The sequence below is a fragment of the Cornus florida genome, unplaced genomic scaffold (assembly GCF_030987335.1).
Source record: "Cornus florida cultivar Cherokee Brave unplaced genomic scaffold, ASM3098733v1 CherokeeBrave_3.0.0_Hap2_Chr11, whole genome shotgun sequence".
NCBI classification, from domain to species: Eukaryota; Viridiplantae; Streptophyta; class Magnoliopsida; order Cornales; family Cornaceae; genus Cornus; species Cornus florida.
The window spans coordinates 92,506,090-92,533,990 of NW_026775581.1; the positions used below are offsets into that span (position 1 = coordinate 92,506,090).

At 35.7% G+C, this 27,901-nt stretch overlaps 5 protein-coding genes across 7 annotated transcripts; 1 reads left to right on the top strand and 4 right to left on the bottom strand.

Moving 5' to 3' along the window:
* Window positions 1-56: 56 nt before the first annotated feature.
* Window positions 57-1,342, bottom strand: LOC132285466 (BON1-associated protein 1-like). Its single transcript, XM_059787658.1, has one exon. It carries the CDS (start codon window positions 1,042-1,044, stop codon window positions 385-387), a length of 660 nt encoding a protein of 219 aa, XP_059643641.1. The 5' UTR covers window positions 1,045-1,342; the 3' UTR covers window positions 57-384.
* A 4,465-nt stretch (window positions 1,343-5,807) lies between these two features.
* On the bottom strand, window positions 5,808-7,445 carry LOC132285776 (heat stress transcription factor B-2b). 2 transcript variants are annotated; one of them, XM_059787993.1, is made up of 3 exons: window positions 7,235-7,445; window positions 6,866-7,105; window positions 5,808-6,722 (listed from the first exon to the last, which is right to left on the bottom strand). In XM_059787993.1, exons 2-3 carry the CDS (start codon window positions 7,079-7,081, stop codon window positions 6,204-6,206), a joined length of 735 nt encoding a protein of 244 aa, XP_059643976.1. In that variant the 5' UTR covers window positions 7,082-7,105; window positions 7,235-7,445; the 3' UTR covers window positions 5,808-6,203. The 2 variants fall into 2 exon arrangements, with proteins under 2 accessions (XP_059643976.1, XP_059643975.1); XM_059787992.1 differs by lacking the exon at window positions 7,235-7,445 and having other exon boundaries at window positions 6,866-7,228.
* Window positions 7,446-9,802: 2,357 nt separating this feature from the next.
* Window positions 9,803-12,966, top strand: LOC132282890 (DEAD-box ATP-dependent RNA helicase 47, mitochondrial). Of its 2 annotated transcripts, XM_059784707.1 has the most exons (3): window positions 9,825-9,947; window positions 10,826-10,908; window positions 11,018-12,966. In XM_059784707.1, exon 3 carries the CDS (start codon window positions 11,107-11,109, stop codon window positions 12,745-12,747), a length of 1,641 nt encoding a protein of 546 aa, XP_059640690.1. In that variant the 5' UTR covers window positions 9,825-9,947; window positions 10,826-10,908; window positions 11,018-11,106; the 3' UTR covers window positions 12,748-12,966. The 2 variants fall into 2 exon arrangements, with proteins under 2 accessions (XP_059640689.1, XP_059640690.1); XM_059784706.1 differs by lacking the exon at window positions 10,826-10,908 and having other exon boundaries at window positions 9,803-9,947.
* A 340-nt stretch (window positions 12,967-13,306) lies between these two features.
* LOC132281548 (CASP-like protein 4A4) lies at window positions 13,307-17,399 on the bottom strand. Its single transcript, XM_059783242.1, is given in 5 exon segments — window positions 13,307-13,495; window positions 14,363-14,498; window positions 14,732-15,012; window positions 16,957-17,006; window positions 17,372-17,399. Coding segments are annotated over 5 exon segments (684 nt in total).
* Window positions 16,215-26,058, bottom strand: LOC132281092 (transcription factor MYB3R-5-like). Its single transcript, XM_059782829.1, has 10 exons — window positions 25,786-26,058; window positions 25,254-25,409; window positions 24,756-24,816; window positions 24,285-24,342; window positions 23,704-23,798; window positions 23,494-23,597; window positions 21,665-21,793; window positions 19,543-20,708; window positions 18,467-18,561; window positions 16,215-17,006 (listed from the first exon to the last, which is right to left on the bottom strand). The coding sequence occupies exons 2-8, from the start codon at window positions 25,379-25,381 to the stop codon at window positions 19,556-19,558; spliced, it is 1,728 nt and encodes a 575-aa protein (XP_059638812.1). The 5' UTR covers window positions 25,382-25,409; window positions 25,786-26,058; the 3' UTR covers window positions 16,215-17,006; window positions 18,467-18,561; window positions 19,543-19,555.
* Between the last annotated feature and the right edge of the window lie 1,843 nt (window positions 26,059-27,901).

Genomic DNA, 27,901 nt, shown 5'->3' on the forward strand with positions numbered 1-27,901 from the left:
AGTTTATTAATTATTATTATTATTATTTGCACAACCTAGTATGTTTTACACGATACTAATACATAATGATACTGATTGAAAATTTAATTTTGATCGTCCATTGAAAAAAATAAAATAAAAAAGATTATACCACACATTACTGAATCAGCAAAGTCAATTTCACTCAGATTGCAGGAAAATTCACTCGTTTTTCACACTAATCAAACACAATATTACATGATTGCTCAAATTATTAGATTTTCGCCTCAATAGGACAAGCATCACAAATACCCTGTACTGGTGTGCACACCCCATACATTCTGGAGGATGCCCAACTTCTGGCTCCTCCCTAAGAAAAAGATCAGTGAAAATCAAGCCGTTGGATTTGTTTAATCACCCCGTGGTCTACCTCTTTTGGTCACTTCTCCTTGTACCTTCGTTACAACTTGCAATGAATTGTCCATGGGACATGGCACGTGACTGGCTTTCACCAACAGCCTCCGGGAACATTGTCACCGGAAAACCAATTACTGTCTGACCCCAACCCATTTCCGGCAAGTGTGTCAGATCAGAATGGGGGCATGCCACCGGCAGTGAACCTTCCAATTTCACTGCAATATTAACAATTCCATGGCCCCTTGAACCGTCTCTTTCCCGCAGCCGGTAACTCAGGTGGCGAACCGACCCCACCGGCGACATACCATCTACAACATCGGCTGTCGGAATATAACACCAACCCAATTGAGTCTGACCCACCATGACACTTTTGGTATATAGTTGGAGGTATATACGGGAGTGTCTTTGGTACAGAAAGGTGGCATCAATAGGTAGCTGAAACTTGTCACCCCATGTAGGGTTGATGCCTCCTTGATCATCCACTCTTGTCTTGCACACGTGGCCATGCTTATCACCGTTGATGGGTCGTTGTGAAAACGGTGGGACAGTGCTCAGAGTGATGAAGGGTCGGAGACGGCTAGAGAAGAGCTTTGAGGAAGTGTTCTTGAGGCCTTCAGCTGATTTGACTGTGATCTCCATCATCAACGGCTGGTGATTGTTCTTCAGCATGATGAATTGATGATCACTATGTGTCAGTCTAAGTTATGTCTATAATATTAGATATATACATAAGATATGAGTGTGTGTGTATATTTATAGTGAAGGTATGTTTGGGGACCGGGATGAAAGAGAGTTCTTGGGAGTTTCAGAGGCTACTCACACTGTAACTTCGTCTGTGGAATAAAAGGGAACTTGAAAATTAAACGGGTAGATGTTTTCCAAGATTGACAAGTTATATGGAATTTTCATGGTTGTGAGGTCAACTGATGAGAAGTGCCCATTAAGGACACCCAACATTTATTTAATATTATTATTTATTTTTCTCTTTTGAAGATTTCAGAGACAAAATGAGAATAAATATACAAGATGATTTTGGTGTATTGGCTAAGACTACAAGTCTATACAACTCAAATGCATAACGACTTAAAAGTCTAAAGATTTTAGGTGGAATATCTCGTATTCAGATCTAATATGCTTAGTTGCGATTAAGTAGAACTCACATGCAGCCTATTATACCTAATCATTCTCCCATCTTAATTCGATATGGGACAAATTTTCCCTTATTATAGTTTTCTTATGCCACAAATTAAATTAGAACAAAATAATTAAAAACTCTCAAGTATATATAATATGGTTATTTTTTTATTTTATTTTTATGGTGGTATTGGGCCATATGTATTGGGTAATTATTAAAAAAAAAAATTCTAATAATAACCTTAAGCGAATATGAACTCTCGACTTTGAAAATGTAAGGTGAAAACCTTGTAATTAGACCATCCTTTGGAGTTTGAGTGTATAATTCATAATAGTGTTTTCTTTTTTAAAAAAAAAAAATTAGGAAAAAAGGGAAAACATTGAGCATGCGTGGGCCTCTTTGGAGTATTTTTCCAGCAATAATACAACTTTTCCATAAAATTTGATCATAATTTTAATTTGATCCATGCACTTCCTTTCTTAGTCCAATAATATAAAATAATTTACAATAAGAGTCACCGTAGTGACCATACTGCCCTCGAATGAATATTGAGGGTTATATCTTTTTTGTTTTATAAATAATACTGTATGTATTAATATAAAATCTGCCTCAAAGATGGAGGGGGAAGAGTGTGATTTACTCGAAGTATAATAAATACAAAATAGGAAGATTCAACATATTATTAAAGTTACTCATCAAAAAATAAAAAAAGGAGGGGTAGATATCATTAAAGATTCAGTCCATTCACGGGTGTGTGGGTGAAGAGCATGACTTTAACGGGTAGGATGGCCCACCGGATAAGAAGAAATATAAAGACAGCTCCCAAATATGTTTTAAGAAAAAAATATTGAAGTTTGGTGATTAAAATTGAAATTTTTTGGCTGATGGTGACATTTGCCTAAAAAACAGATTCAAAAGTAAAATTCGAAAGTGGAAACCAAAGTAGAATCTGAATTAAATAAAATTATTTATGAAAAGAACAAAAAAAACACACACACACACTCAACTCTTTGTATGGTACGTTTTTTAAAATGGTATCCAAACTAAGAAAATATGAGCATAGCGGTTTTATGTTGTGAGCTCAATGACGTAGGACAGTGATGGGCATATGTTATGTTTAATTCCCACATTTGACTACAGTGACATTGTGCTAAAAATAAATAAATAACAATACTTATTAGTGATATTTTTTTAGGAATAATATTAAAAAAATGAAATTATGGGGTCTTTATGTCAAAATAATGGAGTCAACTAAAATGAAGATTTTTTTAATTAAAATTTGACAAAGACATGAAAAGTTATTCTTTTATTTCCAAATTGCCCATAATTTTATCAACGTGTGTGTGTGTATTTTCAAAGCACCACAGCCATTGCCAGCAACACCGCTCCACTCTCACGACTGCCGTCACAACTCTCTCTCTCTCTCTATCTTCTTCCTCTTATCTCTTCGCTGTTGCTCTCTCCCCTTTGTTTTCCCTCTCACCACTGCTAAAAACCATAAATATATCAAACATATGCACACATATAATCATACATATGTGCAATATATGTTGTATAAGTAATAAAAATTGATTATTGACGACCCAATTGTATTTGCATATATATAATAAATGCAAACATTTAATTAATTGCATATTGGTATCCAACATATTATTTCAATAATCCTTCGTAAAAGCAATTGAATCAGCCTCTCTCACAATATAGTTTATATAGACACACACCCACAACCACCACTATTGGAGCAACGATCATTGGCCACTTGTGGACATTCTTCTCCCATTGGGATCCTATCCAGGAGGAGGTGAAGTAGCGCCAACCGGAATCAACGAAGCTATGAATCCAATTATTTTTTCAAAAGAGAGATGAAGAGAAACAAAGGGTAGGTGAAGAGAGAGGAAGGGCAATTTGATAATCAACACCTACCTTTATAAAATTCTATTATATTAAAAAAGTTGACTTTGACTACATCATTTTAGCATAAAGCATCCATAATTTCATTATTCAGGAATTATTCCTTTTTTTTTTAAGGGTTGAGGTTTTCAAAAATAAAAGCCTGTGTGTGAAAAAAAAAACTGGCTATTACTTTATTGTTTCATCTGTATATAATATTCTAAGGGTATGCAAGATATTTGGTCTAATTTATAATCACGAAAGTTCTCAATTTATCTAAATACACGAAAAATAAAGATTTTTTATTTTTATTTTTAAATATAACAATGTATTGGACAAGATATCACGTGTAAAACTAGATGACGAAAGGTGATTGTGATATGCATTTTGATGCTATGATATGAAGCTTCAAAGATAAAGCCAACCGACCAAGTGGCCCAAGCATGATTTATTTTTCGAATTCAGATCACAACTATGTAGAGATACCTTCTACTATGCAAGTACTTTGCACCCATGGAAATTCCTCACTTTCCTTGATGTATTACAATTTTCTATTAGCTGAAATACTATATTCTGGATTATTCCAAGCAAATACTTAATTCTCACAAATGTTACTGTTTGTGCTCTTAATTTTTAAAATTTCATCAACAAAATAAAATTTTAAATAAATGTGAGTTTCCATATCACAGAATATCGCGAAAAAAGTGTACTCTGAACAAATTTTGATTTGTATAACATGCCTTAAAAAATTAATAATAATAAATAAATAAAACTTGTATAACGTACACCCCTAATGTCAAATTTGGAAAAAGGGTTGTTTGATTGGATACTACTGTTATGTTTGTGGGGGCAGCACTTGTGAACGGTAGAAAGTTAGAAAGAAACCGGACTTCACGCATATATATATATATATATATTCTCGTCGGCAAGAAACATCACGGATGCTTATATTTAGCCGTTGGGTTGTAGTCTGACCTAGTAGGCTTGCTGCTTCTTGTGATTTTGACTTTCATGGCATATATAAGTTGGCCCCCCCCCCCCCCCCCCCAAGTCTCTTCTCAAAGAGAAATAATTTATGGACAATATTAGGTTCTCTCGCTGTCCTCAGCGATGTGACCAACAATAAATAAATATATTGTTTCCGAAAGAACTCATTTACTCGTGACATATTCTCATCTAAAAGTTCAAAGTGATTAATGAGTGAATTGATTTTTCGTTATCAAAAAAAAGAAAAAGCAAAAAAAAAAAAAATCATTTGCTGACCACTTTTTCCTAGTTCCATTATTTATTTAATATTTTCCCAAGTACTTTTTCCTATTTCATTTTGTCAACAAGTTAACGAGTAGGAATGCCAATGAGACGGGGTGAGGCGGGGATGTCATTCCCCACTCCCATCTCCGATCAAATTTTTTATCTCCATCCTCGCTCTCATACCCGTTTAATTTTCAACCTCCTTCCCTATCCTCGCCCCGCCTTATTAGCCTCCATCCCTGTCCTGTCCTGTATAACATTTTTTAAATTCCAATTCACCTTCAACAAAATCAACACAGTCATAATATTTTTCAATCTAACAATTAAATAAAGCTTTAGCACAATTATAACAATTTAAAATATGATCAGATGTTTGATGCACAACGACTATATTTTTTCTCTATCCTACAAGGGAATAGATCTAAGGTTTCACTTTCAGAAGTGAATATATTATATATATAGTTATGTAATATAGTAATATTTTATAACATGTAAGGACGATTTTGTAAAAATACACTATAAACAGCGGGGCGGGGTTACCCCAGCCCTGGCCTCATCTCTCGCCGGGATTTCAAATACAATCCCCAACTCTTCCTCATTTACATAAATAGATTCCCAAACTAGCCATAAATAAGGCAGGGCCGGTGTGGTGGGGCGGGGATTCGCTAGGTATGGGGAATTTTGCCATCCCTGTTAACAAGTCTCCACATGGGTTGGGCCAAAGTTAAGTTGGGCTGCAATGGATTGAAATTTCTTAACATGTGATTCCAAAGTCACATCCTTTTGGTCCAGAACCTTTATGGGGCGGGGTTCTACACTTGGATAGTTTGTTGATAACTCAATTTAATATTTAATTAAATTGTATATTTATTTAATTAAATATATTTAATAATGTAATTTAAATATCAAAATAATAAATATCATTTAAAGTGGGATAAAATTGTAAGTGACATAAAAATCACTTATTACAAATTTTTTTAAAAAATATAAAAAATATTTATTTTTAATTATTGTTTAACAACTTGGGTACTTAAATTCTAACTCATAAAATTTATGTGTTTTTGAAGCGAATCATCGATTTATGTGTTTTCGAAGAGAATCATGGATGGGATTACATCGACGGTTTTTTACAAATATTTTTCTTCATATAAAATCATTTAAAATGAAAATCTCCCATCGTGTCATCCTGTTACTTCATGCTATTTTACAAATGAAATATTGAACGAGCTGTTCAATTACATTGTTAATGAAAAGTTATGACCTATTTTGATACACTTGAGGATGGCTAATAAACTTCTTCTAATATCAATACAACACAGCTTCAAGCCTTCATGTCACTGAATCACACACTCACGGGTGTGACACCACAACACGTGTAGAGAATCCACATTGATCCACTTTCATTCTCTTTTGATCTCGGTTCGTGGATTATTAACGAGACTCTCTGATAATGATTGCCCCCAAATCGACGTTCCTCATTTCACCTCCGTTCTAACCGGTGTATCTGATCTCCTCCTTTGTTTTCTCCTTCTTCATCGAATCATCGTCACTTCTACTCGCGCTTCACGCCGATGGACACTCCAAATAACCGCGGCTTCATTTCCTCCTCCGCCCTCGCGGCGGCGCCGCCGTCATCTTCCGCCGAGAACCGACTCACGGGTAACACATCCAAAGCTCTTCCCTCCATCAGTCCACTGGTCTCCTGCTGGCTGGAAGGATAGCTCGTCATCAAAGCACATATATTATCACACAGTCTCCGCAATCGATTCAATTCTTGGCACAATTGTTTATTCTCTCCCTTGAGCCGTTCGTTCTCTTCCAGAAGCTCCGCCGTAGTACAGTTTGTACGGCGATGTACGACACGAGTCGGTGTCGCCGCAGGCGATGAGTTGGACGAAAGAGCTTGGTCGTCGCCGGAATTCGTCGGCGACACCGTCACCGTCACGGCCTGTGCAGTCGCCGCTGACAGAGAGATTTTACGGCGTTGTATGTTTCGGAGCAGTCTCTTCTGGCCTCTCTGGAAGCATTCATTCGCAAATTCCCACCGATCAGACCCAACCTTTTTGAATCCCTAAAAATTCAAACCCATATATCAAAATTAAATATATGTATATGTATATATGAAAATTTTCAACAACTTCAAAAACAAAATATATACGTATTTATGTATGTATATGCATATGAATCACATAGTTTCAGGTAGAGCCTTCATACGTAAGTGTTTAGCTGACGAACGAAACTTGAGAAATTGTCGTGTTTGAAGAATTTTGGAAGCAAATCTCTGGCAAATTCAGCTGGTCGCCAAACAATGAAAGTTGTTCCGTCTTCGTTCCACGAAACCAAGTCGTCGATGCATGAATCGTCGACGAATTCGTAGGTCTTCGTCAGAAATGGCGTCGGCAGACATCTCTGCGATTCTCCGGCAGCCATAACTTGCTCTTGCAGATACAAAATCTAGAAAGAGCCAAAAAAATATTAGCCTTCCCTAACTTTTCCTACCAAACAAACAGGAAAGTAAGAGTAATATAAAAATCCTATGCGTCCTAGCTTCTAGATAAAACAGATCTAGAAGAATCTATTTACCTGAAAAGCTAGGTCGTGTTTGGTTCACTATTTGAAAAAAAAAAAAAAACGCGATTTTAGAAAATTATTTAACACGGAAATTTTAAAAGAGTTTTGTTCTTAGAAGGCTCCGGTTAAAAAGCAGAGAGAGAAAGAAGGGAGTGGAGAGAGGGAGACTTTGTGGTTGTTCGTAGAAGGTTCTGGGTGGATTGAATGATTAATTCTAGAAGAAAAAAAGGAAGAAAGAATCTTTTAAATTGATTGATTCTGTGGGTAACTGTACTTGATGCTTCAGTATACACAATTGCAACATGTTATTCATTTAAAACATGTGACATCTTTTATCAACTGACAACCCTCTAAGGGCACTAGTGGTACAAGCTCGCAAGAGAAATTTTTTTTGCAATGTGGTAGTGAGGACACGTCATCACATAATCTCAATTTATTTACATTAAATTTATAAGCTCCAGTCCCGGTGGAGACATATTTTTTGAGAACTTAAATTTTAATTTTTTCTTTTTGAGAACCTAACTTTTAAGAAAATGATTTTTATAGTATTAGTATTTGTATTGAATGAATTATTAAATTTATTTCTAGTGAATCCATGTAATGAATTTATTTTTCATTGGTTTAATCATTAATGCAATGTAAAGTTTTACATTGATAATATTACCAAAAAAAATATTATATTAACTTTTAAAATGGGACAATTATTTTGGAATGAATAAAAATAAAAATGTGGACATAAAAGGTTCACTAAACTCCTTTTACATTATTTGGATTCCACTAGATTCAGTTCATTAAAATTTCGTTTATGAGTCAGGATTGTGATAGAGTTCAAAATTTTGAGTTTCTTTAATAACAAAAATTGTAGGAACTCAAAATCGATCGACCATTAACAAGTAATCCGAATGTGGGCGGATTTGGTCAGGGAGATGCAGAAATAGTACTTCAAGATCCATTACGTGTCCAAGGTCTTTTGTTCTTCTTGGCATCTGTTATTTTGGCACAAATATTTTTGGTTCTTAAAAAGAAACAGTTCGAGAGAATCATTATTGTTTCGACACAAGAAAAGGCATTTTCCACACCCCCTTCTTGTGTCGAAGACTAGTAAGACGAAGAATTGTTCCTATTAATATTTTAATACTTATTATTGAACTTATACAAACTTGTTCATTACACAAGTTAATATTCCATAGTATTAAGATACAATATATCAAAGTTTAAAATTTAATTTAAAACACAAAAAAAATGATAACAGTTATAAATACATATATGCTATATATGAGAACATTTTAAATTAAATTTCTTCAAATTCTAAATTTAAAACGTCGATTTCGTACTTCTAAATGCAACAATAATGCATTTACATAATAAATATATGCAATTGGAATTAAAATTCGAGTTCGTTTGGCATAACTTTTACTTATGCTTTTACACCAAAGAAAAAGAGAAGTAGAAGCCATCACTTCTATTCGGCTTATGTGTTAGTGTTTGGGAATTGCATTGTAGAAGAGTTTTTAATGCTATAAGAGTTTTTTTATCTGTTTGGCAAAAAATTTGCTAAAACTCTTCTACTACTAACATAACTATTTTGTCCTTCATTCAATTTATCAAATTTATCTGTAACAAGCCATATATATATATATATATATATATATATATATATATATATATAATATACACATATATTGCGAGACAAAATAAAATTGAAGGGAAAAAGCATAGGATGGATGGTAATGAATCTGAGAATAGGCACAAAGAAAAAAAAGAAAAATCAAATAATCAAATCAAATTACATATTGCAACCGGGACGCGCGCGCGCGCACACACACACACATATATATTGTTCTCATCCTTTAGTAGCTTACTTAGGATTTTACAATTTAATGATTTATTGGAGCCACAACAAAGAAGAGAAACTAAATAACAATTTTCTTCTGGGTTTCCTCCGGTTAAATGCTCTGTCATATCAAGTCTTTTAAGTACGAAGGAATATGTAATGATATCCTTTTTTGAAAGAAGAGAGACGAGAATGCAGAGGCCAGGGTTTGGTAAGAAAAATAAAAGGATATTTTTTATTTTTCAAAAAAAGAAAAAAAGAAAAATAAAAGGACTTTTATAGGGATAGGCTTGTAGGAAATAAAAATGGTACGTTTGTCATTTAAAAAATTTCATTAAAATACCAAATATTTTTTCGTGTTGTTTCAAAAGAGCGTTTTGAAAAAGTTGGGTTTCTAGCTTCTTTAAAACGCTCTTCCAAATATCCAAATCTCTTCTAAAAAAATTTCCAAACATTGCTCAAAATGCTTTTTAATCCAAAAGTCAAAAGCAGTGTTTAAAAAACCAATCCAAACGAAGTGTCAAAACTTCCACCAGAATTTTACCCTAATTAAGATTATGTCAAATATATGTATATATATCAATATGATTGTTGTTAGAGTTGTTTGATGCAGATGAAAAATAAAAATGGAAAACAACCCAACTGGATAACAACCCAACTGGAACCCGTCATCCAAATCCATGAAAAAAGGACTGGTAGTCGGTTCAAGTTACACCCGTGTAATACCAAATGAAAAAATATGTTATCGAATTCGGGTCGGGGGCTCGAAAGTACGAGTACGAGACGGCTATCTTCTTCCATTTCCTGATATGCTTCGTTGCCACAGCGAAATAAAATAGGGTTTATAAAAATTGGGACTGTCACACCTAAAATCCTCCTTCTATCATCAAGGTGACTCTCTCTCTCTATATAAAAAGATAATGGTCTTGATTCTAGTCTGTTTTTATTTATCTCCCGTTTGGTTGAAAAGAAAACGTAGGTAAAACAAAGAAAAACAACTTTGCATTTATAATTTTGTTCGTTGTTCTATACTTTTGAAAAACTTGAATTCTCTTACTTCAATAAGAAGCCAAATAGCACTGTAAGTTTCACTTGTATGAACACGCGCGCGCACACCAACCTCGTACAAGTTTAGGCTTCATACCCTATTTGGTCACTAGTTGTTTGACAAAATGCCTCAAATAAGAGGATTATGGATTTCATGAAATTGGCTGTCTTAATATCTCCAGACAGTCTCTGCACATTCACACTTGTGTATAATCGGTGCATGTGTTAGCAATATGCTTGATAAATCTGGGTACTGAAGTGTTCCCTTTTTGCAAGAGCTTTTTCCTTGAGGTTTAACATTTGTAATTGATGTCATAAAAAGTATATTATGCTATGGAAGCTAATTGTTTTTGTACTTAATTGTTTACCGGTTTTGTTATTGGCAATGGCTAGTTTTATGAATTGGAAGTGTGTCTATAACATGAGCAAAACTAAGATTATGGGTCAGTTTGGTTGGAAATTGACATTGAGTTAGGACGCTCAACTCAGTGTTTCAGGATATAATTGTCATTCTTTTTTGGCAACACAAATTGTGCCCCTTACCTATTTGAGTTGAGATTAATCCCCATGGAGTATCTTTCGTCCAGCTATAATTCTTAAGTGATAATAACTGAACAAGTCAAATTTGTCGTTGCTGCGTAACAGTTAATTATATCTGCTTCTGGCTTACTTTTTGTCAACTTTCTTTTTGTTTGAAAAATGTTTACCTATGATGTTTGCAGAATTGGTTCACAACTTGACATTTTCTTTACTTGCTCTTAAAGTGAAAAGCAATGGCTAAACCATTGTTTGCTTGCATAGTGAGGTAGATAATATACCTGTTTTGTGTATATGACTGTATCATGAGTTTTTCAGTCTTCTTGTGGGATTAAATTATAGCCTAAGGAAAAATCCTTTTTTGTTTTGTGTTGTAGGCTTTTGGTACCATGGATTTCCCTACGCTGCTTTGATGAGCTATTATGAATAGGACAAATAGTTTTTAATTGGAAAAAAACTGTCAAAGATGGCAGCAATAATTGCAACACGGTTGTTCTTCCTTGTTGGTGATTCTCTACCCTTCAGAAAGCTACCGCTGGTTTCCAGGAGAGCTCCATTCTACAGCAGTTTACGATTTCTTAGCCGGGTTGATCATGAAAATGGGCCCCTCAACCTCAAATCCATTGGGCTTAAAAGTGAATTCAATACAATAAACAAGAAAAGCCTGGATGCTGCAATCGAGGTCCCTAAGAATAAAGCGAAGGCTGTTAAAAGTAATGGAGTCAAGGGAGTAAAGTTTAAAAAATCGCTTGACATAGAGGCAGCTCCATTTGCGGCAGAGTCATTTTCAGAGCTTGGTCTCCCACCTTTGTTGATAGAAAGGCTAGAGAAGGAGGGCTTTATGGTTCCAACTGATGTTCAGTCGACTGCAATTCCAGTCATTCTTAAAGATCATGATGTTGTCATTCAATCCTACACAGGTTCAGGAAAAACATTGGCATATCTCCTCCCCATTCTCTCTGAAGTGGGTCCACTGAAGAAAAAAGCTGGCCAAGAAGGTGGGAGGAAAACAGACGTAGATGCAGTAATTGTGGCTCCTTCAAGAGAGCTCGGCATGCAAATCGTGAGGGAGGTTGAGAAGCTGTTAGGATCTGCAGACAAGAAACTAGTTCAGCAGCTTGTGGGAGGAGCTAACCGATCAAGGCAGGAAGAAGCGCTCAAGAAAAATAAGCCAGCCATAGTCGTTGGAACGCCTGGGCGGATTGCAGAGATCAGTGCAGCTGGAAAGCTTCACACTCATGGCTGCCGCTACCTGGTCTTAGATGAAGTTGATGAGCTCCTTTCATTCAATTTCCGGGAGGACATGCATCGGATATTGGACCATGTGGGAAGGAGACCCGGTGCAGACCCACAAGGTTCAAGAAGCCCTATTGCTAGGCGGGCTGAGCGTCAGACTATCATGGTGTCTGCAACGGTGCCATTTTCTGTGATAAGGGCAGCTAGAAGCTGGGGGCAGGATCCGCTTCTAGTCCAAGCCAAAAGTGTCGTCCCTCTTGAGTCTGTCTCACCGACTGCACCTGTGAATTTTTCAGGACCTACTTCCACTTCTAATTCATCTGCGAATTTGCAGAGTCCGGAAACAATAAAAACCCTACCACCAGCCCTGAAACACTACTACTGTGTTTCAAGATTACAGCACAAGATTGATACCTTAAGGCGATGCGTTCATGCACTTGATGCCAAGTCTGTGATAGCTTTCATGAATCATAACAAACAATTAAAAGATGCCGTCTTCAAGCTAGAGGCTCGTGGAATGGAAGCTGCAGAGCTACATGGAGACCTTGGCAAGCTGGGCAGATCAACGACACTAAAGAGATTCAAGAACGGGGAATTGAGAGTTTTGGTGACGAATGAGCTTTCTGCAAGAGGTCTTGATGTGGCAGAATGTGATCTTGTGGTTAATGTGGACTTACCCACAGACTCAACTCACTATGCACATCGGGCTGGTCGAACAGGTCGGCTTGGTAGGAAGGGTACCGTTGTCACCATATGTGAGGAGTCTCAAGTGTTTGTTGTGAAGAAGTTGCAGAAGCAGCTTGGGGTCCCCTTCCAAGCTTGTAAGTTCACAGACGGCAAATTTGTAGCTGAGGAAGAGGCAAACTTGTAGCTGAGGAAGAAGTAAAGACTCCAGGTGGATTGAAGTAATTTCATGTTTCCTGTTTTCACATCCAAGTGTCATGAGAGAATTCACGAGGGAAGTAGCCTAGTTTTCTTGCTTTTCTTCTCATAAGAAATACGAATGTTCTAGGGCTAGCCCTTCCCTGTACTGAATTACTCAGTTGATACTTTTTGTCAAAGGCATTATAAATTACATTTTTGCAATGAATTTGTGATATGTTGTGAGAAATGGAGTACTTTAATGGAGGAATGGTTTCTACGACAGCTCATTTAAATTAAGCATCGCCTAGGCCATAAAAAAGAAAAAAAAAATACAAAAAAAAAAAAAAAACAGCAGCAGCGACCGCCACAACTAGCTGAAGCAGCCGACTAAAATTGACATGCCATCAAAGGATTCATATAGAACTCATGTTATTGAGATTTGGAAAGGATAATCGACTAGACAAATGTTAAATATTTATTGCTTTGATCTCCTGTTTTCCTTTTGTTCGTCTTTCGTTCAACCTGGACCATCTCTCTGGTGGGAGTGGAGCTAGCAATATGAAATTTCACCATATGATTCTTTTACAGAGCTTGTGGCCGGACAAGAGTGCACAAACTGCAATAACAAGGAAAGCAGCAAAAGACATGGTAACAGACACAACAGCAGACTTCCAAAGTGATGCAGTTTGTTCTATCTGTCTGAGGATGGCCAACATCGTTACTGAAGAAGATGACACGAGAAGGTAACCTGTCAACTGTTATATGCTAGAAAAGAATTAGCCTCAAGAAAGGTTTGCACTAGGAAAAAAAGAAAAGAACAAGACTGAAAATAGAAAACACAGAAACATGTTTAACAGAATTAAACCTAAGCATAGATGTCTCAGAAACTTACCTTTCCAATCATATAATTATTTTTCATATGAACTTATGAGATCATCTTGCATTGAGAACCTATAACTCAGTACCACGAGTCTATAATTATCACAGTTTCTGTAAACTGCTGCACGACTCGAAACAAGATGAGCTTATTATACGTAATTTGTGTCACCTAAAATGGACGTAATGGTTTTATTAATTCGTGTTGTACTTGAAGAGTACTTCTAGGGAACCATCAACAATGTGGTGGCATAATATTCATCATCTAACTTGAGGCCTCTGTCTAGTCCTTGGAGAAAAGTTCCAGCTGATTGGAGGTGTTTCAAATTATCCATTTTTTTTTTTTTTCTTTTCGAAACAAGGTGCTAAGCTCTCTCGGAGGGCTGAGACTTGGATCCCATCATATATTTGGTGTTATCCTTCTATTTTTATCTTTTGCACCACAATACCATTCCTTCAGCCCGCCTTTCATGGATTTCAGTCAAATATTTTGGTTGAAGTTGATCGGTATGTGTTCTGAGATACTGGACATGCTAGGGAATATAAATCATAATATTAGGTCATCGGTTTGCAAGACAGGTTATACAGGTGTTCTAAACTGAAATCAGTTGATTTTGACACCGAGACACCACAAGTTTGGACCTCCATAAGAAACATGGTACTTGCAGCGAGATATTATAGACAGCTAGCCATCAATTAGTTGTTGGGAGGGGTGGTCTCTAGGGAGGCTTCATGGAGAACCTTACCTGATCAAGAATGAAGCTAAAGTAATCAGAGGTCTTGTCCGAGATGAGAATGCCTCTGTAGGCAATGTCCCAAACACCTTTAAATAGTTGGTAGGCTGAGTAAGAGAAAACCACTATGGTCACAATGAAGCAGTACCTGCAGAAAGACAATCAGAGGGTTGTGTGTTCAGGACATGACCTTTTCGGCTTTGTTATTCAAATTTGAAAATTGCAGTCCTAAGGCATAGTCCTCAGTTCAAATTTTGTTGCAGAAATGGTGGACATAATTGAGTTGAATAGCAATCTTTATCTTTCCACCAAATGTTATGTATTCTTTCTTGTTTGTTTAAAACTAAATTCATTCACAAGTCAACTACAGCTAATGCTTACAGTAGTTCAGGATATTCCCAAAAGCCTTTCTTCTTCTTTGGTGATGGAGCAGCCAGGGAGAGGGCAGAGACGAAGGAGAAAAGGAGCGCCATGAACCGCAGGATCAGATTATAAAGATGAATCGGAGGTGTAGTGCTCCGCCTAGTAGAAGTGACCAAAAACGAGAAAGGAGATGGTGTTGGCAGTTGTGGTGGTTGAGCGGGAGAGTAGACAATAACAGGCGAAACTCCGGACATTGAGCTGCAAGCAATCACTACCACATTCTAGCTTTCTTCTTCTATCTGTTACTCTCTTTCTTTAACTGCTCCTTTGTTCAAATGAAGCTTCCTCAAACTTTCTTGCAATCACAATGAGTCCCAAACTTGTATTCTAAAGTATTGTCTCTTGTCTATATGAGCTACTTGAGGACATAGTTTATGATGTTTTATAAATAAAAGCCATCTTCTAAAGTGCTTGGAGAATATTTTGTAGTCAATCAGTATTTTAGAAAGGAAAATGTAGGATAACAGCGTTTCTCAAAATAAGGTCTATGAAATCCAATTACAAGAAGCCATATAAGCATAAAAAAAGGGTCCGTTTTCGCTTATGACATTGGTGATTCAGCCTTGATTTCTGATAGGATAATATGAAAGTAGTTAACTAATCACAGCTCAATTTAATAGGAGGCAGGTGTTAGAAATGAACTGTTCTCGTCAAGTCTTCCTAAAAAGAAATGCATAAATGTTTGGTTTATCCTGGAAATGATAAAAGAATCATGCACTTGTTGAACCACAAAATATTATAATCAACACGAGAAAGGGAACTCATCCAGAGCTTGTCCATATGATCTGTCTGCAATCTCTCAATACATTTCATTAGAAAAAGGAAAATGAAAAGATCCATCAAAGAATTAATCATTTATAACGGAGTGAGTCCAATATTACTTGACCTTGAGTATTTTCATTTAATATAATTATTCAATATAAACATTTAATTCATTTTAAAGTAATAATATAATAAAATTGAATGATTTTTTTTTTTTAAAGGTATATGTCCAACTAAAAGTGTCAGACACATATCTTATAACTATGTCCGGACAGTATGTGGATAATACAGGTATATTCACTACTTTTGAAAAGTTCATGTAATATAGCTTCCATTCGGACCATTCTCAAAAAGAGAATTTATCCCTATACACTGCCATAAAGTACATTATTTCTGTTTTTCATGTATTTTTGAACATTTCTTCAAAGCCATATTTTCCCTGTAAAAAGCATCAAATTATAATACATGGAAAACACAAGTTATTATTTTGTTTATTTATTTACTTAATTGGCACGTTGGCCGTGACATATGTAAGATAATTAGGGTCAATGGGCGCTTGGATTCACAGTATAAAATCCATGACTCGGGAGTTTTTTCCGTCTGGCGGTTTCCTTTCAATTCCGTCTCCGTCTTTCCTTTGCCAAGAAAAGAAAACTAGTAATATGAGAACCAATCATCTCCAATAATAATATTGTCCAAACATTTACCAGAAAAACACACTACATTTCGTTATCATCATGCAATGAGTGTTAGCCATCTAATGAATTGGCACACAATTACACAAAGAAAAGAACCTTCCCCTTAGAAACACACTCAAGAAATTTTCCACACCTGCAATGCGGTGGAGGGAAAACAAACCACAATTCTTGCCCCCAGAAAATATGAGATGATGTCAAACTACAGCCTTCAATTAGAAAAACCGTATCATTCATGGGTGAGGGATGCCGAGGGAAGGCATTTGAACACGAGTGTCCAAACATCTTACTTTTAGCGGAACAATCAATCTGTAACTCTTGGCTGAACCGATAAAAACAAGCATTGGCTGTGCCTGGATCGAACACAAAAGTTGCTCTGATGATCCAACAAAGCAAACTACCAGCTCCATAAGCATGTTCACATGGCTTCTTGCCTAAACGTTCCGTGAATTTCTCAAGCCCTGTTGTAATGTCATTATCATCTCTTATAATGGAAAAAGAAAAAGAAAGACAAACATATTTACATAGCCAATTGTAAGAACTTTGAAAAGAAACTACATCTCATTGGAACATTAAACTTGCCACCTCAAAACAGAGCAACTTGTAGAGTTTGTACAAGGATTCTACAATTCCCAACTTTGTCGGGTACAGGAACTGGCAAAACCGGCAATCTATACTATGTTATACCAAAACACTGATTTCACATTTCATCATCTAATTGATTACGTCCCTTTCTATTTCATAAATGGCAGATGCATCCATGAGTTGAATATAACCTGCAGTAAAGGAAAAAGAATTGACGGGTGAATGAAGCAATATTTAAAGCAAACCAAAAATACACAACTTCAAGGGAAGGGAAAGAGAAACAACAGTAAACACATGCACTCTTGCTTACATTCATGTTGTCTGGTAATGGGGTATTCCATTAAGACCTAATATTCCAATCATGACAGAGGGTTGCAGGAATTACAAATACATTGGCTCAAAATTAGATTTTCGCAATAATAGGAGAGGGCATCATTCATCAATCGTGTCAGAAATAAGGAGGTTCCAGAACGGACAATTTTGATAACGACTACAGCGGTTCATCAATATGCAAGCACTCAAAGAGTAAACTCTAGATAGATTGACAAATACATACCTGGAGAAACTCCTAGGCTTAAAACCATATTACATAATTTAAGGTCTCAAAGAAATCGATGCAGAAATATTGCAACAAAAGCATCATAATGAACTTCAGACAAAAAATCAAGTTCAAAGATGCTGTGCTAAAGTTGCTGAAAAGGTGTACAACACGAAGATCAAGCCCAAAAGTTGATATTCTTTCCTTAATTGTGATGTCTATTAGGCATGGAAACTTGCTGCATGCATCAAATGAAGACGATTTGTAACCATCGCAGCCATTCCATATATATCCTTGTAATTTAAGGTATTAACTAAATCATTTAATTAAATTATAAGATCATTTTAAGTTACTAAAAAACCTGACAAAAAATTTCATCTTGCAGTTTTCTTGGAAGAAATATGCCACTAAAATTCTTGATGAAATTTTCGGGGCATAAAAGTACCCAAATCTAAATGCACATTCAGAAACAACTTCAAGGAACAACAGCTTCTAACTACCACTAGAATGACATCTTGGGCTGCAGTCACTCTTATATCTTTCAGTTTCAATCACCATTTCTTTTTTTGTGTGTGAGGGGGGGACCTTTCCTGTATAAATTAGAGATTCCCTATTATCCAAATCCTCCTCAAATTAGGAACTATGAACCCATGAAACTTAATTCTAGAAAATACTGCTCTTACAAGCATATAGATATGAACTTCCACTAATATCTCCCTCAATTTTATGAATACTTCAAAAGTTATCCTGGCAAAAAGCAAACATAAATTCTCATCACAATCTCCAAGCAAAAGTATAGTTCTCTCTGATTCAGTTCCAAGTGGGCTCAGTACACATTCTATCTTTAATGGTCTGGTAGGTACGAGTGGCTTTGAACTGCAAAGACTAAATAAGCATGGCAAGACATAAAAATAGTTCACAAAATATGGTGGAAAATTGAGTAAAATATCCAAGGCAATTAATCAAATTGCAAAGCCTAAATATCACAAACATTGTAGCATATATCATCTCTAATTTCAACGTAAAAATTGACTTCCATCGGATGACTGATGACCATCATCATACCAAATCAGAAAAGAAAGAGCCAATATAGACATAACTGACTGATAGTACCTCTCTGGTTCGAAACACCCATAGAAGGCCTTCATTGTTATGTAAACTTTGTTTGCTTACCAAGGCTCTCATTATTACATGCATGGCACAAGTTCCTACAAAGGAAATTGAAGTATTATGGAACATAGCACAAATACAGTGGCCGTCTTCATAAATTCACATTAAAGGATGTACACACACAAACACACAAGAAGGTGAAAAATCTTAGGCCAATAAAAGTGAACTCATAACACTAAAAGCATTAAATGGATACTTGCATTTTTATTTTGTAGTATAACTTCAAGTGAAGCTGTTGAACATTTATGTTTTCTGTTCTTCTTTTCTTTCCTTATTTTTAATACCTTTTAAGCAGATTAATGATAGTTTGGATAGGAGTAGAAGTGTAGAACATGTGGCTAATCAGTAGATTAGTGTTCTACAGTTCATTGCTTTATGTTTTCAGCTTTGAACACGATATTGAGTGTTTAAAAGCATGAGAGACCAAACCTGATTGTAGCTAAACAACAATTACAGATGAAACAACACAGTTTTCTGATGTGTAAGAACATATAACTCTATTTTAGATAATTAAAGTTTCTTATAATTTGACTTCTCCATCTAGCATATGAAGTAAGGCAGCCTAAGAAAATATAAGAGGGTCAATGCAATAAGTGAAATGATATTATATTTCGAAATTTACCTTCAGAGAGAGAGAGAATATCTTGAGAGAGAAAAAAAATAAATGAAAGGAAGAAAAACACATTGCCATTGTGAAGCATGTTAACAATGACAGTAGTTAGGGCTTAAATGCTTGATTAAAATGATTCATAAATAATTTTGTAACCCCAGTATATGAATGTTTCATTTGGGGAACAACTAATTTTTTCTGTTTAAGAAAAAAGAGATTTGATTTATGCATTTCCACACCCATTGATTGATAAAAAAAAAAAGAAAAAGGGAGTAAATATAAAACCAACAAAAGAGTTTGAACCAGAATGGTTTTGGCAAGATTCCATATCTCCTTCCTTCTCCTATGTCTTCAAAGCAATTAAGCAACTCACAAAAAAAAAAAAAAAAAAAAGGTCTAGATTACTCACCAACTGAATAGTTTTAAGGAGTCAACATCACATTTGCACCAAACTTAACATCTGAAGTTTCAGTTGCAGAAACTGGAGTACGGCATCTAACTGCTGCTGGATCCCATTCGATATCAAATGTGTAATCCAATCTTCTTCCCAAAGATTTTTCAGAAACTAGTGTTTCAGGTGTATGACGAGGATAAAGTACACCTTGCTTTGCTTTTACAAAGTCTGTGCAGTAGACATCTTCCCTATCACGAATACATGATATATTCTGTGCAGGAGTGCAGGTGAAATCAGAATAGTTATCACAGCCAGCGTCTCTGGAAGCCCTCTTTCTTATGATAGAAGGAGTATTTTTGTAACTCGTTGCTGAGTTCCTCAATAAAGATTCTGGACTGCTACCATTACTACTAAGTGCAAGGTTAGGGGGAGTAGAAAGGTAAATGTTACTCTTTGCATGCTTAAGGTGGTTGTCTAGACTTGGACATCCGCCTTGCTCCATCAAAGAAACCAAATCCTTCAATTGGGGATGCTTATACCACAAGTGACCATAAGAACTATAATCTGGATAAGGTGATTCTCCTACTTTGTTTTTCTTGCCAACTTGACTATTTTCCTCTCTGAATTCATGCATTGACAAACTTAAAAAGGAATTGTCTGATGCGCTCCCAAATCTTAAATCCTTGACACTCAGACCAAAATCCCTAGGCCTTTTAGGAGATTCAAACATACTCTTAGAAGTAACAGGAAGAATCTCAAGAGGAAGACAATTTCTTTTAGTAGACCAAGACGCATCCAAGGAAATGTCTGAAGAAGACTCTTTCAAAGAGTCACACGCGTTAGCATGATCATTTACCCCTTCTTCCAAAGATCTAAAAGTTCCTACCATAAAAGCTTTTGATTTTAAATGTTTCCTACCTAAATTAGCATTTCCAAGAACCAAATCCGTGGAACAAGTGTCAACAACATAGTCCAAGCCCTTTTTCTTGTCACCGGAAGATGTTTCACCAGAATTCTGTCTAGCTACTGCAATCTCAGCACACCCTGGTTTTGTTTCACAACAGTAGAAGTCAGGAGATAAAGTTCCCTGCATAATATCCAGCGGAAACCTGCGACGTGAAATTATATCCAATTTCTTCTTCACCAAGCAATTCCAGTGATTTTTTATAGCGTTATCAGTCCTGTCAACAGCCAAAAGATACAAAAAAGATAGCAGATTCAATCAAGTAAACATTCCTTTCGATAAATGCAAACAAACAAATAAATTGACTTGTGTAACTGTCTGTACATATTTAGCATTTTTCTCATCTTTAGACTCAACATGGCAATGCTGGGATAATTACAGCAATCTGTCAGTCATGCACTTTGTTAAATTGAGTTGCTAACAAAATAGACCCAAAAGAATCCAGCCTAATTTTCAAGGAAAAACCTCGGTACATATGCTAAGAGATGAGATTAAATATTAGATGATCCCCACCAGAAGATCAACCATCTAATTCATTTATTTCTTTTTGCAATGTGAAGTGTGAACCAAGAGTTTAAATTACAATTTAAAAAATAATCCAAAACATTATTTAATATTTAGTAAAAAAGAATGAATACCTCATATATTGGCGAACGCCTACTATATAATACAGATGAAGGCCAAAAGGTTATACTTTCATTAACTTGTGCCCAAAATTAGGTGTACTTGCCATTATGATATTGTTTGACAATTTGTCAGCAAATTCAATCAAGAAATAAAGATGCTGAATGTAAGAAGATCATTTTGTTCTCAATAAAAAAACTTTAAGATGCACAACAATTAAAAACAAAAAAAAAATTATCCTTTTAGAGCTCAAAAAGGCTTTGATGATCTTTTTGATAAGCAAAGTGGGAATGTCTCGCTCAACATCTATGTCTTGAAATTTCAAAAGTTATCCTCCCTTTCTTTTGCAATGGGAAAATTTCCTGTACCGTGAGCCATCATATTATCAACTAACCAATAGATTTTTACATGGGTATGGTAGAATCTATACAAGGGTTTCTACAATCTCATTAATAATTATGCCGAGGAACATGAGAAAGATCTTTCTGGAGAAATTCCAGTGTTCTTTTTTTGTTCTTTTCGGAAAAAATACTAATCTTCCAAACATACCTTCCAGGTAGAAACCTTGCTAGTTCTGCCCACTTGTTCCCATATATTTTGTGGTAGTAAGAAAGAATCAACTCCTCTTCTTTGGTCCACGCATCTTTCTTTATTGCCGGGTCTAAATGGTTATGCCACCTGAAAAATCATATATTAGCTCCAGAATTTAGAATTGTCATCACTTTAGCGCAAATCATGCATAATTGATGTACACGCAGCTAAGTATGTAAACTCAGCTACTTTTGAGTATTTAACTTCTTTATTTATAGCAGTAGAAGTACTTCTGAACCAAAAAATATACTCCCACCATTCCCAAAATAAATGTCATGCTTTCCTTTTTGGGTTGTCCCAAAATAAATTTCCACTTCCCTTTTTGAGACATTACAAATCTTAACTTTCCAAAGTTGTCCTTAAGTACTGAAAACTTTAGTTAACAACACTATCAATACGCATAGATACAATGCCCAAAAGATTAACTTGTTAGGATCGATTGAGTGAATTCCAACCTACATTTCCAATATTTTTTCAAATTTTTAGTGGTTCCATACATATTGAATCATAATAACAAATACTTAAGGGTAGATTACCCCAACCTCCCCTGAGGTTCGGGTAATAACCCGCAGATAGAACTTTTGCAAAAATAACTCTGGTACCATGTCAGAGTTAGAAACCCTAATATCACATAACAGTGTTACAAACTTTATGGTTTTACCCTCTCTAAATCATCCTATTTTCTTTTCTATACCCTTTTCTTTCTCAGTCAAAAATTTCACTAACACAATTCATCTCTCATAAAATTCTACTTTGCCATCACAGGCCTTACCACCACCTCTCTCTCTGTCTATCTATATATATATATATATATATATATATATATATATATATATATATATATCACACACTGTCTTGCTTAATCTGCTCTCTCCATAGCTCCCCCACCAACACCAACACCCACACCCCCACCCCAACCCACACACACACACAAACAAAATGCAAATCCCTCTGGAAACCCCAAATCAAATCAATCAGTGTGTGTATGCGTGGGTGCACATATATATATATATATATATATATGCATATATGTTTGCTGGTATGTGTGTATAATATATATATATATATATGAGCGCGCGTGTGCGCGCACACACATATGTATATGATTCTGGTGAAAATTTAATTGAAAACTTGCAACAGTCCATCATGAAATTTGTATTGTGCTTGGGATTGTGTGAATTTCTGGTGCTTAGTGGTGGTCAAAAATTAGGGGGTGGTCGTTTGGTTAGAGAGAGTTTAAGGGAGAGAGGAGAACATTATTTTGAAAGAAGAAACATTTTTTAAGTATTGCATTTATCCATGGATCATATGATGATTTCTTAAACAAATACTGCAAAAGATTCCCCAGAAAAATAGAGGAATAGATTTCAAACATAAGAAAGTAAACATTAAGATGACCATGTGAGTTCTCATGGCCAGCTATATGTCTAAGCCCACCCTGATAATAGTATTCATGGCCCACCTTGATTAAGGCACTTGCGGGCCCAGCAGGACCTATTCCTTGACAACACTAATGGAAAACACATGAAAATCCTAAACAATATGATGCTTCTACAACATAAGGAATAACATATGATGAACAACAATATTAAGACGTCAATCTATGAGAACCCCATAAATCAACTGAAAAACCCCAAATTTGCTGGAATGACCATGAAACTTTAGGAAAGGCCTCCACATTAGTATACAAATTCAAGGCGGTGCCTCTAATTACCAAATGACCAAATACAACATGCCCAATGCATGCCAGACGTTCCTTTCATCAATTAGGAATCACTATCACTTACCTTTCCCGACACTGCTTGCCTATGCGACCTGGTAAGGACTTTGCAATAACAGACCATTTCTTACAACCGTACTTCTCAACTAACTCAATGATACAATCATCCTCCTGAAGGTTCAAACAATAAACAGGATGTGAACAAATATCAATAATTTAACAAACATAAAATTCATGCAGTATTACTCCTGGCAACAAAAACAAGCAGTAGGACCACCTCCTTTGTCCAGGCTCCCTTGACAAGTTCAGGATTAAGAACCTTCTGCCAGTGATGCAAACACTGAACATCCGTCCGTCCAGGAATACATTCAGCTGTAGGGGAAAACAATTAAGTTATATCAACAGCCTTGAGAAAGGAAAAGATCAACTTGCTGTTATAGCAACTTCTGTTTGTATATTTTTGCAGTTAGAGAAAAGGAGGCTTCACAAGGGACATTATTGCACTGAAAATTTATTTCAAAGAATGATGTTCAACAGCAGGATTCTCTCATCACCCAATTGACATTGCATGTGGATATGGACCAGCAGCAAAAACCAGATAGTTTGCATAAATAACACATGTTATGCATACAGGTTATCCAATCAGTTGTGACACCATGCAAGAACATTTTCGGTTTATGGTCAAATGGAAACAATTAAGAGCCAGTTACAAGTCAATTAACGATGCATCAGCCACTCAAAAACTTTTAAACCTTGCTCCTAAAGAAAGTTTCATAATTGAAAATTCTAACCAAACTAATGACCAGCTCAGAAGAGCTATAAGTATGTCATAGAAAGCAGAAACAATTTCATGCTCACCTATTTTCTTCCAATTTTTCCCATTGAACTTTTTGACTTCTTCAGTTAACAGATTATCCTGTAGACAAGGAAAGAAGAAGTTCAAAAATGACTTTGAGTAAAGAAGAAGTTCAAATATAACTTTGAGTTTGATGCAGTATGGATGTAAATTCATCCAAGAATCAATATAGATTGTGAGAAGGATTGATCCCAACTAGCTTTATGTTGTTAATATTAGTTCCTTTCGTGATTTCCACATTTACCATATACCTAACCCAATTAACTTCATATTATATATATATATATATGAATATAGAATAGCAGACAAATTATATTTAACTGCTTGTTCAACAATGTAATGTGCACAATTAGATAACACTTAACAATTTCTTAGGAAGAAGGGTACACAATAGATCAACAAAAAAGCAATGGTCATTGCCAGCTATTGCATATAACTCGGCTAAAATCAATTTAGAACTTCTAACTACTGACCTCTTCCTCTGTCCAGCCTGCCTGTGACGAACGCCTAGTTGGACCAGTTGTCCTCGTACAACTGGGGAAAAAAGAGCAATTTAGAAAACCTGGAACAATTCACCCAGGGGGGGGGGAAAAAAAAATGAAAATGGACAAAATAAAGACACAAATTGGAAAAAAGAAAAGAAAATGAACAACATAAAGAGACAAATTAATTAAATTATAATAGTGTATAAAAAACTCAATGCATTAGCTGTTTTGCAATGCATGTGGTTCTAGTTGGGAACTTAAGAAATTCCCATGGTGTAGAACGAACTTATAACTGTATCACAAATTCACAATGCACCACCTAAAATTCAAATATGGAAGAATGTTAGGAATCAGAAGATAAAGCATCTGGATTAACTAAGAACTATGTAATTGATTTACTATGAAATAACCCCACGTATCCCTTTGATAGAGATTTATATTCAAATTAGACTAAATATAAAGGGAAGAAAAACCAAATCAACCTACCCGAAAACAGAGGGAGATCTCGGATTAACCGTGTCACAGCTGCTGTCAGACACCGAAGAACATGACATCAATCCAACTTCCTTCGTCAAATCCACAATAACCTCCTCCTCCTCCTTAACTTGTATCATGATCTCTACACCGACTCACTTCCCCAAACTACAATCACAAATTTGATCAAATCAACAACAAACAACAATTTAAAAAGAACAAAACGAAACCATCGCCGTTTCCCGAAAAGAAAATAAATTCAAACAAAGCCTAAAGTTCATGCATTTAACTTAATCCTCTGTTCCTTTGTGATAAAACTTCGTAAATTTTAACTGTTATTCATAGATCAAATAAGATTGTTCTGTTAAAACCAAAACGATTGAAATAAAAACACATATACACACACTCAAAGATTCAGAGCTAAACATATTATTTTCTGGCACTTTCTCAGCAACCAAACGAAGCAATAACTACAGCTAAAAACTCAATTTTCCCAACAATTCAGTCATCAAACGGAAGAATTGATGCGAGTAACAAAACGAACCTCAAAGGCGAAGTCTAGGGCTTCAGAGATCGTTGTTTAGATGAGTTCTGAAGCCGTAACCGTCAAGTTAAGAAAAGACAAAATAGAGAAGAAAAAAACGATGTTGGAGTTTCAGAAAATGAGATCCACCGAAACCGACCTTTTGATTAGGGTTTCATTTATGGAGACGTTAGAGAGAGAGAGAGAGAGAGAGACAGTTTGGAGAGATTGGGATGGACACGAAGTAGCGGGAAACTGAGATTGAAGACAAGTAATAGAGAGAGAGAGTCCAGAGTGAAGTGGCAAGTGTAACCGGCTTTAGTTCAATTTGTGTCCCTTTTAAACGCCTCCTAGAAAGCTTACGTTAGAAGGAGAGATGAAAGATTTTTTAACGGCTGGATTTCCGTGACGGCGTCTGTTTCCTTGACGTTAATCATCCGGGCAAACGTTTAGACTGCCTTATATTTATTTACAGATTTATCCTCCAGTGTATATGTTAATTACCCTGACGCTGAACTGTGTATGACCACTGTGCTTGGGGCTAAACAGTAAACATCCAATCCGTAGTTTAGTGTTAAGTTTGTTCAAATCCAAGCGTGAGCTTTGCGAGTGGTTGGACCTCGTGTTTGGAATCATGTGTCCCTCTGGAACAAAATCCTCACCTGTGCCACCGGGTGCCAGCCAGTGAGTTAAAATAGTAAAAACCAAAAATTAAAAAAGTAAAACTTTTATATATACGTGCACATATATGGGACTAAATCAAAACCAAATTAACTACTTGTTCCTTTTTCTTTTTTTTTTTCTCTCTCGACAATTCTCTACTACACAAACATTTCTCTAACCTACAACTTCTTTTACATTTCAATTTTCTCTTTACCAACATCCCACTTATTGTATAAATACATAAATAAATATATCTTAGTATAAACTATACATCACAACATTTTCCTAACCAACATCTCAATTTTCTCTTTACCAACATCCTAATTTTTTCCTTACCAACATCCCACAATTCATCTATTTATATTGTGATGTTAGTAAGGAGAAAGTTGAGATGTACGTTACGAAAATGTTGTGATGCAAGGCCAACGTCTCAACATTTTCCTAAGAAATGAATAGTGGACCGTGTTCCAGTCGGTGAGATACTTTGGGATGTGAGTTAAGAAAATGTTAGGCTGTACGTTAAAAAAATATTGAGATACACGTTAAGAAAATGTTGTTATATTGTTAAGGAGAAAGTTAGAATGTACAAGAAGTTGTAGGTTAGGGAACTGTTTATGTAGAGAAAAATATATGCGTATAAAATGTTTTGTCATGCTTAGTAAAATTTTGTTATTCAAAATTTGTCTTTTTTGTTCCTAGTGACGTGGCGCAAGGAGGAACACATGTCCCTCACTAGGTGGCACCGGCTCTCCTGTAGCACAAGAGAGGATTTTGTTCTGTGTCCCTCCTTCCCCTAATCATCATTAAGACATTAACTGGAAGTCGATCAATGACAAAGGAATAGTTGGGTTGGACATGTTTTGGTTTCAATATATCCAGAAGTGACGAAAATATTGATTAAGATAATTGACAATATAGCATTTCATGACCTATCTGACGTGGTCCAATCACAAATATATAAATAGTTTGTAATTACGGAATCTGAAAAGTGATAAATAAGAAAATCAGAAGGGTCATTATTTATCACTTTCTTAATTTGTGCATTTATAATTGGATCACATCAACTATAAGTAGGAATGACGTACTCACGTGTGGCAAGTCTTGTGCATTACTTTTGTACATTACTTTTTACAAACCAATGTAATATGATTTAGGGAGTGTGATATAAATATATCAGTTTATAATGCCGATATAAACTTGTCCTATGTTTCTTGCGAAGCCCTTTTGGGTTTTACTATTACAGAGGACTGTTTTTGGTTTTTGTTTTGTTTTGATAGAATGTTTCAATCCATGTTGAGTCCAAGAGTCCAATCTAATCCCAGCAGTAGTAAAAGAACTTGCACCCATGAATTCAAACAGGATTGAACTTGATATATTATGGATCTCATAGGCCCATTTATATATATATATATAGTGTGCGTGTGTGTGTATATATATATTTGTGACGTTGACTTGACTTCAGTCAAGTCGAGCA